This window comes from Uloborus diversus, chromosome 5, assembly GCF_026930045.1.
Source record: "Uloborus diversus isolate 005 chromosome 5, Udiv.v.3.1, whole genome shotgun sequence".
Classification (NCBI taxonomy): Eukaryota; Metazoa; Arthropoda; class Arachnida; order Araneae; family Uloboridae; genus Uloborus; species Uloborus diversus.
Window position 1 is genome coordinate 33,180,830 of NC_072735.1, and position 12,274 is coordinate 33,193,103.

Sequence of the window (12,274 nt, forward strand, 5' to 3'; positions counted from 1 at the left end):
ATGAACAATATCAACAATTAATGAATATTTATATTATTTTTATGCGTTTAAATTTGTGCCGAAAGTGATAATACCAAGATAAAAATGTGTGTATTTACATAAAAATTATTTAGTTATGTACAAAATGTAATAGATATACAAGATTAGAAATTATAAAATTTCATAGTTTTTAAAATATAGTTTTGCAACATTTGCAAACACTGTACAAAACTAGTAGCATATATTTCGACATTCAAAATGCTAGGACAGCATATGCAATGAAAACCATGAGAAAAAAAATATTGTTTTTTGTATGGAACGTGGATAGTTTAAAAGCATTAAAAACTGTATACAATTCTTGTACTGTTACAAGTTGCTATCGGCATAAATGTTCTTCAGCTATAGTAGCAAGGAATAACATTTTAAATAACAAGAAATAGTGATTCTTATAACTTATTACTTTGTTTGATCTCCTGTCAAGGAAATGCTCGTTTTAAATAAAATTCCCTAGCCAAATTCACTTAAGGCTAAATTTTCCAAATGACAAATATTTTTTTAAAGTTGGCAAACTTAACTTTTACAAACACCATCTTCAGAAATAGTAATAGATCTCGGAAAATTCCATTGTTTCAGAAGCATTATTTGCTTGACCTCGATTAAACTGATGAAAATGAAAAGTAATGCCATCAACTGTATCGTCTTTTTTTCTGTTTCGCATATTAGGAATGACCACGTCCTCGGCCAGCATGGAATTTACATGTAGTTCAAGTTCGCACTCGATCCCCTTCCTGACGTAATATGTTTTCCGTAACCGCAACCTGACATCTTTGTCTCTGGCGAGGTTGAAGCTGACGTTCATATCTTCTCGTTCGATCTTGTCTTCCTGTATCTTGTACATGAAACGGAGGTTCCCTTCAAACTTTGGTTGCCGAACTGAGAAGTAATTTGTGTCCAGTCTCACGGGAAACCCGACCCCAACTAAGAAAATATCGTGATTGGTGACTGTGAAGCGGATACCGCAAACCCTGATTGGTCGTACAGGAGAATGGAATCCTGTTGGTTTGAATCTAGAAGCAACGAAAAAGTCTGGTGGTACAGTCCGTTTCGTCATATCTGAGGATAGTCCTTTGGGCATGGGAACAATTCCCGGAATGGCAAGATTCATGAAAATGGCATAACACTCATCTTTAGATAACAGTCCATTCTTGGCAGGACCTTTGCAAAATTCCTCCGCCGTCATAGCGAGAAATCGAACGTGTGGCAACACACTGTCCAAGACTATTCGAAGATTTTCCATCTCAATTTCAACGTTTCGTCTCTTGCATTCTTCTTCTGCCCACAGATGAACTGCGGAGTATAAAGAAAACTCCGAGTAGATGTTCAAGTACGGCCTGCCCACGATGGTCTCCAAGGTGGACACCGACACTGCTGGAAATGTGCTGCACGTGAGGACGTGGTGAGTCTGTCTGTCGATGATGTTGAGGCATTCGTAGATGAGGTGATGTGCTTCGAGGACGGTGGCGAATTCGTAGACCTGGCAGACGTTCTTGGGAGACACGTGAGATTCGATGAAAACAAAGCATTCCCTTAGTAGATGAGGCAAGAGGTACTTTTTGGCGGCGTAAGCTGTGAGCATGGCATCTTCAACTGTCGACAGGTTAAGCGTATCTGTATACGCATACCTATTTAAAAAGAAAAATAATTTAAAAATGTATAGTTATTCATAAAAATGCAAGTGGAAAACATTTTGACTTCTCTGTGAGCTGCATTAAGTAAATGCTGTTCAGAAAAATATCTATTGACTTACACTGGACATTTTTCTCAGATATATTGAAAGTGTTGAAGTACATTATAGAGAGGATGGAAAAAATAATACATTTCTTAATGGAGCATTTCTTTAGCCATTACAAAAAACAAATAAAAAGCGCATACGATAAATAAAAATAGATACTAAGTAGAATTTTATGCATTGCTGACGATAAAAAAAAAAAAAGAAAAATTAAATTCAAAGCACAGCAGATGATAAATAAACAAACGGTAACCGTTCTCATTATTTTGACATCTAACGTGGTTCTGTTTGAACGTAATGTCTTACCATCTTTAAAATAAAGAAAATATATCAGAGACTGAATAGTGTATAAAGTTAAAGCTGAACAAGCATGAAGACATCACTCTATGATTATAAGCTATAATACACGAATCTTTTACTCAATTTAAAATGAATGGTTATTTTTAAAATTAAATAACCTGAACATACTAAAGGTTTGAAACCATAGACTAATAATAAGAACAGACCGAGATGGTTTGGTTATGAGCCCTTATGCTGCTCATAAACCAAACCATGTGACTGGTGGATATCCTAGCAACAGCGGGCGTTGATCGTAGCAGACGATCAACAATAAATAAAATAAATTGAATTGATGGAACACGGAAGAATGATTTTTTATGGAGTCCGATTTGTAAATTTGTTATTCTAAGTTGTAAAAATTTTGTTAATATAGTGAGTTTTTCGTTTAGATAGTACTGTGCATTTTCTTTATTCAATTTCAATAACTCTCTAAGCAATTAAAGATGCAAGCGCTCAAAAAGAATCGGCAAACGGTAATATTTTCACCTACAATTTCAATTTAAGATACCGATTAGTACATTTTTGCCTTGACGCAAAACGTTTACGCCAACGCTGACGTAGCAGTTCCGAATGAAATAAAAGTTACTGAACACTGTGATCAAAAACTAATTACTAATATCAAAATAATGTATAACTAAAAGAAAAACAGTTCAATCTCAACATCTGGAAAAAAATTGTAATGAAAACACATTACGTCTTAACATACATGTCGAGTGCCAAACTATAGATAATATTTTCATCTAGCAACCATGCTGCCAAAGTCTTCGCCAAGCCCTTCCACCAGTCACATGATACATCTATGAACCAATATTCTTCATCAGCAAGAATGAGAAAGCTCGGTCTAGTCTTATTATTAGTCTATGTTTGAAACAGTACAGAGCAAAAAAATCGTCTGCCTTACTTCTAAAAGCCCGGTTTAGAAGTAAGACAGTAGTAAAACACAGTAAGAACGTGCGTAAACATGCCCCGATGAAAATGCGTAAGCGTGCCCCATCGGCAAGTTTGGATTTATTTATTTTTTAAATTTAATAACTTTTCTGCCCATACAAATACAGTTCTCAAAAAAGGGTAAAATTCTATTATATTTTATGTGTTTATTTGTTTTTAGCAAAGTATTATTCATGCACAATAAGCTTCAAAACTATCAACACAAAATTTACTCGGCTTGGTAGAAAACAGGTTTTCCTATCCGCATGCTATACCGAAGCTCGACTGATGCTCAAAAACTTGAGAGAATATTTGCTAGGGAGCAGCATCATTCTGCTATAACAGTTGGCTACCCAGTTATAACTCGTTTTCGAAAACACATGCTCTGCGTAAACGTACCCAATGCGTAAACGTGCACCGGTCTACCCTAAACTTGCCTAAACTTGATTAAATTTGATCTTGTTAATTTCTCCTATCCGTTTTCATTCTTTTCAAAATTCTTTTTAATTATAATTATGTAAATACTAGTCTACCCGTGCGGAACTCCGCACTGTGCTTCAAATCGTTTCATAAGGCATTTCGCTCTTTAAGGATTTCAAAAGAAGAACATTATGAAGAAGAACCGAAAAAAAAGTAAGCGCAGAAGAGAAGGCATGTAATTTAAAGACATCAGTAACAAAACCTCGTTAAATACAACGTTGTGATAATTTGATCACAGCTCCCCTTATAATCGTACATATTTTCAATGCAAACATAAATGTCATTAAAAGTGTGGCTTAGGGGTGACTCGTGAAAAAGCAATAATTGTGCATGTGAAAAAACAGGTTGTGGCAAATACAGTCCTGCACATGTCAGCATCTGACGTGAAAAAAAGAAACATTAAAGAGATATTTATTGGCACGTATTCGAATTGGCGCCATTCTGACTAACAGCCCGACACCCTAACAAACCTAGCAATTGCGCCTTCCTTTTCGAAAGCTATTCATTGAAGGAATGCGTAGTAAAAAACAGCAAAAAAGCTTTTTGCCAAAAAAAAAAAAAAATAATAATAAGATCATGCATTTGTGTTTTGTCATTAACCAGCATGATACGATTTAAAATTATTCGCAAAGCATGAAATTTGATTAAAGAATGACGAAGATCTCACGTAGCGATTGAAACAAACATTCTAGAGAAGTAATAAATTTGATTGAAAATAAGTGTTTTTATCTTTGAATATTGAACTATTTCACATAGAAGGTTGCTTTAACCGTTACGGCTTAAATGCCCTCACATGTTTCTCTTTTAATCGAACACTTAAAATTCCAAACCAAAACCAGTTGAACTGAGTCCGTTCTTAAGTGTAATTTTTCGAACGTAGACAAAATGCATTTTTTTTCAGCAGAAAGCAGAGGAGTAGAAAATAACTTCTTGCTAAAGAAGTTGATAATACTTTTAATGCTTTATATCGTATTCGCGCGAATAAAAAATTAAAGGTTTACTGAGTGAAACTCGTAGTTTTAATCGGGCGTAGTATTTTTTCATTTGTACAAAAGGTCGAACACTGCTATTAGAAACATCTACATTTTAGCATACAATAAAAATGTTTTTCTGCACAAAAAGGATTTCTTTAGGTAAATCTAATACTTTTTTATGCTTACATTATGTTGAGTGGTATGGATGTAGTCAAAGAACACAGTTCGATTAACAATCAACTTATCCGAATGATAACTGTAGCCTGCATAAAGGAGTCGAAACAGCAAGTAGCATTCCCACTGCATTTATTTAATTAGGTGTGTATATTATGAGCACATGTAATGCGTAATAGTAATATAAATTTGATATTATGTCGGACAGCCCAAGCTTGCCCGAAGTTCAGATAGTTTATAGCCGAACGCTCTACCGAAAAAAACTTATCAATTAAACCGAACAACTAAGTCCAGTGCTGTTAAGCTTTATTAAAATATGAACACACACAAAGGCTTTTTTTTTTTTTTTTTGCCGAAAGCGACGTAAAAAATGGAAAACTGCATTAGAACTTTGCTTTAAAAAATGCATAAGAACTACAGGCAGCATCAAGGTTTTGAAACAGCAAGAGGCGATTTCGAAAACTTGAATTTTCGACCGTAAGTCTTTTTTTCGTCATTGGCCAGCCTGATAAGTTTTAAAATGAGAGGGGATTAATATATAAGATAAGATATTGAAGAAAAATGTTTTTATTTTTGAAAATTTTTACAATTTGTTATCGCAGGCTGCTTAAACCGTTATAACTTAGATGGCAGCACGTGTTCATCATTTAACAGCACGGTTAAAATACAAAATAAATTGAACTATGCTCTTTTTTAAGCGTAGCTTTTCGAATGTAGTAAAAATGTGATAAGCTATTTGTTTTTTAGCAAAAAGAAGAAAGAATATATATTTTACCCTTCAAATTGAGGTAGTATTTTATTTATTTGTACAAAGAGTTAAAAACTCATTAGAAGAATATATATTTCAATATACGATTTATTATTTTTTTTCTGAACAAAAAACAATTCTATTGTAGTCTGAAATCTTAAACCTGTTACTTATATTTTCGCTTACATTATGCTTTAATTTTCTTTCCAGAGCCAAAGCTTCAAAAAAAAAAAAAAAAAACACTTGCAATTTTGAAGTAATTTAGCACAAAATCACTGAATGTTTTCATATCAGCAAAGAGCATTTCCTTCTCATTTATTCTATTCCCTCATAGTTGTTATTCATTTAATTCAGTGTTCATGTAATGCGCGATATTTCTCTAATTTTTTTTTTGTTGTAGATTGTCCGGACGTGGGTCCGAACACGCATTCTCCTGGTTACGAAGAGAACGCTCTGCCGATCAAGCTACTCAGCTCTGTCGGTCATAGCGCAAATTAAAGTTATAAGTTTGACCGAAAACCTTATTCTGGTTCTTTAAAACAGGTTTTTCGGCTAAAAGAAACAATTTTTAGACCTTGGGTCTATTTTTCGTCAGTAGCCAGCACCATAAGCTATAAAATTAGCCGTAAATCAAAGAAATCGATTAAGAATTGAGGGAAATTTGGCGTAGAAACCAAAAACAGGCTACAGAAATAATATATAAGGATCTAATAATATGTTTCAATTGATTAAGCTTTACCTCTATGCAAATTTTCAAGGCACTATATATTTTATTAAATATTATCTTGCCAAGTATAAAGCCAAATAGCGAGACCGGACAACAAACCAATACTAGTGACAAAAAATTACCATTTGTTACGCGAACAAGAATAAGTTTTTGTCAAAATTTAGTACAGTTGAGACAAATGTATTTTAAAAAAATCATAAAGTATTACTGCAATTATTTTAAATCTGTAAATGGAGAAAGAAATGTACATTTAAAGTATAAGTAGATAATGAGTTGGTTAAATTGAAACATTCTTTAACTGAAACTATTTATTATTTTCAGCTAATACCGAAAATACTAGTATTTTACCTCAGGAAATACCGGTATTTCGAAATTGCAAAATTACTCGAAATACCGGTATTCGGTATACCGGTATTGCAATCACTAAGTACATCCAAGGAAAACACTAATTTCGCCCAAGTCATTTTTCAAATAAGTTATCTTTTTCCAACTGAAACAGTCTGTCAAATTTAATACGTGCACGCATCAGACCTATTCATTAGGAAAATAGGATGTTCGCTTATTTCCTGCAATGATTAAGCTTGGCGCCAACTGCAGAATAATATTATTCTTTTTGCCCCACAAAACCCTAATGGAATTTATAGCCTTTCATCCAATGAAATTCAGAGAACAACTACTTGATGCGATATAATTCGCGCACGTGTTCGCTATTTTGTCAACTTGGAGAAGTGTCAAATGACTGGGTACTAAGTATTAAAATTTTTAATAAATACATAAAAAAATAATGATTTTAAAGACATTTCGCTGAAGTTAAAATCGTAAGTTTAAATTAAGCAAAGAAGACTTTTGAGGACCACAAGAAATCCATCTATTTAATAATTAGCGATTAAAGAGCTGCCTGTAATAAATATAGCGCTTATGTGTATGAAACATGTAGAAGCGTTAAATGTTTCTTGTGGATACATAGAAGCAAGTATGCAGGCGGGTTAAAGTTGGTGAGGCACAAGTCATTCAAGGATTAAGTAAGTTCGCGGAAAATTCAGGGCGACTTAAAATCTTTGTGAAATATGGCATTAAATTTACTTTGCTCTACAGCAGAAATAAACACTGATGTAGTTTAATAAATATTATCATAACATTTTTACGAGTATCTTTAGTGATTTTGATTACATCAAATTAAGTAGGGGAATGTGGGGCAAAGTGAAATAGAGGGGCAAAGTGAAATGGTGAAATATTTACTTTGGTTTTAGTGCCACTTACCTAGTAATATTTTAACTATATAGTAACACTTATAGTCTATTCCAGTCAAGAAAAAAATTACCTCTTAAAATCAAAGAATATGATAATACAAAGCCATTTTCAAAAATTACTGCTAATATTGGAATATTTTGTTGTAAGTCAAAAATTATTTTTGTCATTATTAAATGGTAAAGTTCTTGTTATCAATATTTTAATTATTAATTGAGAGCTACTAATACTCGGTGCAGTATTTATTTGTTTAATGTTAAGTTAATTTGCATTTGTAAAGCTTTGTAAAGTTATTCAAGTGCATGAAATAGCTCATTTCATTTACGAATTAAATCCTTTATCAAACCACTTACGCATTCATTTACATTCCTTCATTTAATAATTCCCTTATTCTCTCATATTTATTCTTTCACTTATTCTCTTATTAGTTCACTATTTTATTCATTCATTTACTTTTTTTTCATATATTAACTTATTTATTTATTTTTTTTTCTTTTGATGTTTCCTTGCCTTTACATTTATTCATTCATTCTCTTGGTCACTCATTTATTTAATCAAAAATATCTTTAACAATCGAATAGAAAATATTTCATTAGAAAAAATGTTTATTTTTTTCACTTTGCCCCATGAAAAAAATGGTGAAAAATTTCCATCTTATTTTGAAGGTACAAATTTACTGCCAAAAATAAAAAATAATGTTTCAAACAAGTTAAATTAAACAATTTATTGTTCTTTCTTTATAAACCGTAATTTTCAAAACAAATTTTCAATTTATTCATTTTGAAAAAAGTAAGTTATTTTAACTATTTTAATTTGCCCGATATTCCCCTACTGTTTATTAATCTTATGGAAAGAACTTGGTTTTTATCATAAAATGCAGGGTCCCTAAATTTTTTAAAACATACATTCATACATAATTAGCATAAAAGCTAACTGAGTTTAAAATGTTTAAAAAAAATAATAGTAAAACATCTTTTTTCTAGCATCTGGCATTCATTTGAATTTTGACGTCTTGAATTCAAATTACGTTTTTCGCTACTACGAATTGCGATAGGACCCTACTCGTTGGGTTTCTGACTTCTAAAAACGGCTTCTATTGCAATCGCAATTGCAAAAAGCTTAATTTGTATTCAAAACATCGAAATTCAATTGAATGTCTTGGTTAGATGCTGGATGTTTAGTGCTGGATACTGTTTTTGTCATAGACTAATAATAAGAATAGACCGAGCTATGGCAACCCTTTTGCTGCTCATAAACCAAACCATGTGACTGGTGGATATCCTAGCAACAGCGGGCGTTGATCGTAGCAGACGATCAACGTCCGCTGTGAAATAAAATAAATAGAATTGATGGAACACGGAAGAATGATTTTTTATGGAGTCCGATTTGTAAATTTGTTATTCTAAGTTGTAAACATTTTGTTAATATAGTGAGTTTTTCGTTTAAATAGTATTGAGCATTTTTTTTTATTCAATTTCAATAACTCTCTAAGCAATTAAAGATGCAAGCGCCCAAAAAGAATCGGCAAACGGTAAGATTTTTACCAACAATTTCAATTTAAGATACCGATTAGTACATTTTTGCGTTAACGCAAAACGTTTACGCCATTACATTTACGCCGACGCTGACGTAGCAGTTCCGAATGGAATACAAGTTACTGAAAAGTGTGATCAAAAACTAATTACTAATGTCGAAATAATGCATAACTAAATAAAAGTTACTGAAAACTGTGATAGAAAACTAATTACCAATGTCAAAATAATGCATAACTAAAAGAAAAACTTCAATCTCTGCACCTGGAAAATAATTATAATGAAAACACATTACGTCTTAAAATACATGTCGATATGTAATTAATATAGATAATGTTGCCATCTTGCAACCATGCTGCCAAAGTTTTCGCCAAGCCTTCCTCTAGTCACATGATGTATCCATGAACCAATTTTTTCATCAGCAAGTCTGGGAAAGCTCGGTCTACTCTTATTATTAGTCTATGGTTTTTGTCAAAAGAGGATTGTGTTAAGTCGGGAGGGTAGGATATGAAGTCGACATGGTCACCATCGCCCAGGAGGAGGGACTTGCTCGTGGAGACTCGTAGACCAGAGGAGTTCGCATTACAAACATAGAAAAGTAACATCAAAGTAACGTCAACGACGGTCAAGTAATACAAATTAGCAAATGTGATTGCTCAAAAAAAAAAAAAAAAAAAAATGCCCGAGCTTAACGGGAGCGTTCAAATTTTTTGAAATTGGAAAACTTTATTTTATATTATAGCAAACAGCAATAGGGGAGAATGGGGCACATTAATACAAGGGGCACATAGATACACTGACAGTATGTTGACGATGAAATGAGTGAGAAGTTCACGGAATGACATAGAGATATAGCCCTAGTGGTGAACCTGTTCCCAACAAAGTTTCATCACCCATCAGTTGAAAGCAAGCTATCAAAGGGGCGCAAGATATTTCGCCGTTTTGTTTGTAAACACATTGTCAATTCGGAATAGCCCGAAAATGTATGTCTCACTAAATACTACCGGCTTTTGAAAAACAGTGTATGAATGTGCCCCACTCCCTCTAGGATGGTTTAAGTTTGGCAGTTATATTATGAAAAATACACATTATTTTAATAGTATCATTATGTAGTTGTTTAACAACTTGTTCCTATGTTGGCAGAAGAAACGGAAGCCCCCCCTCCCTTCCATGTTTTTCGCGCTCAAGAGGTTCGTCGTGACTCTCTTATTATTATTATTTTGAAGCATATGTGCAGCATACCTTCTGTTACTTTTACGAATAAAGCAATTGGGTCGTTTCTAAAATTTTAAAAGTATTTTTTTTTTGAAAGAGTATGCTTAAAAACATAGGATCTGATCATTTTTTAAATAATTTATTTAAGTTTAATATATTTCAAAAATTACTTAAATCGGTGCGCTTTCATTGTTTACACTTCTGTCGTGTGACATCACAAATGATGAAATGCCATTCAATGTTGCCATTCACAGAACAAAATATTTAATTCGCATCGTTACGCACGTGTATTGGCAACGATATGGTTGATAGCAAGCGTAGAGCGCAATTTTAATTCGCTGTTTGATTTTCATAACGTGCTGGAAAAGTAATAGAAAGATGCGCCAAATTGCATCATTTGTGACGTCATAAAGACCACTCCTTGTTTTAAAAATTGGACACTTTAAAAAATTAATTTAAAAAAAATTTGGGGAAAATGAAAGTATTTTCTGGGTCCATGTTTTTTTTTTTTTTTTTTTTGCTCATTCTATCCATTTCAATGACTAAAAGTAGTACTTTTGACTGAAGGAATCCACCCCATTGGTGGAATTTTTTAAGGAACAGATATAAAAAGAACATTAAAATTGTGAAAAAAAACTAACGGAAGTCTTATCGTCTTGTTGTTTATAAATCGAATCCAGGAAAACTCAATCCCAAATATCTTGATTTATCGATTCCCGCCGACCTCGATACGAAGAGGCAAAGCCACCGGGTGCTTCAAAAACCAATATTCTTTCAATTATTTAGCACCCGACGTAACGCGGAAATGGCCCGTGCTGTAAGAGCGCCGAAGTTGCACATCACTGCACTTGGCCTATATGTGATAGTGCCTGAATTTCCGCGGATCTCTCTAATGAAGAATTATTGCAAGACTTTTCTACGAAGGTCCCACCAAATTACTGCTACTTTTGTTCTGCTTCTTTGTTTGTTCTCATCAATCTTTTTTTTTTCATGAGAATGAATTGAAAAAATTATGAAGATCACATTCGCAGAAATATTTTCAGTTGCGGTTACGATGCAACTAAAATCAGAATACAGATTTTGGACTAAAAAAATAAGAGATAAAAAGCTATCATGTGACTTTTATGTAATGACTAGGTGCTCCGCCCGCTGCTCGTTGGCGCTCACCAACCCCCGAAGAGTGCTTCGAATCTTATTTGCTTCTCAAAAGTTTAAATCGTCGATTAGAAAGCATAATATTAGAAAACAGGTTACGAGTTTCATTTTGAACAAAATGAATCTCCTTCATGTATAAAGTAGAATTTAAGTAAAAAGCTCATAATTAGAACACAATCCCGCTCCCACACGAGGACAAAAAAAAACTTTATAGAAATATGCATTACCAAGATATTAAAAAAAAACACTTTGAACAGCACCCCTTTCCCGGGTTCCAAACTAACTCGTACCAACTTGCACCGCTATAGGTGCTAAGGGGCTCCTGAGCACTGCAAAACTGCAGTTTGGTACGGTTGAAAAGTCGTTTTCAAATTCGTGGTCCCTAGTAATATATTTTGCTATTTGAATTTTGAGTCAAGGGCTTTCCACTAAAATAGAAACCCTTATGTTGTCGCCTCAGAGCAATAGTAGAATATCTTAGTGTGTTTCTCGGGATTAGATGGCTGTTCTAATGAATTGAGAAAAGTGGAGCAAGCTGTATTTGAAGCAGAAAAGAAAACCTCTTTCGAACGACAAAAAATGTTAAGGGGTGTGAGAAATCCTTCATTCTTTTAATAGGCAATTTACGTGAATATTTAGTTTAAAAAAATAAGTAGAAAAAAATTTAATTCGAAATTTAAAATATAAAATTCCAGGTGCAACCCCCCGGGGTTGGAAGTAATTTTGTACAAAAGTTCAAATTTGTAGATACTATGTCTGGTCGCAGGCCCGCCACAGACATCCTTTCGCAATTTCTTTCATTTTATATTTTTAGTATATAGAGGGGTCATTCTCACAAAAACAGTCACAGAGATCCTCACAGAGAGAGATCCAGACATCCGATAGAGAAAGAGATCCAGACAGAGAGACTTTCAGCTTTATTATTAGTAACTAGTGGTACCCGCACGGCTTCGCCCGTAATAGAAAAATTAAAAGGTCTTTTGGTTC

General features: G+C 33.4%; 1 protein-coding gene across 1 annotated transcript in view; it reads right to left on the bottom strand.

Moving 5' to 3' along the window:
- Positions 1 to 471: 471 nt before the first annotated feature.
- Positions 472 to 12,274, bottom strand: part of LOC129222672 (BTB/POZ domain-containing protein 3-like) — a 28,686-nt gene continuing 16,883 nt past the window's right edge. The window contains exon 2 of the mRNA XM_054857205.1: positions 472 to 1,661. Within this exon, the coding sequence (XP_054713180.1) occupies positions 572 to 1,661 (1,090 nt within the window). The 3' untranslated portion in view covers positions 472 to 571. The remainder of the gene's footprint in view (positions 1,662 to 12,274) is intronic.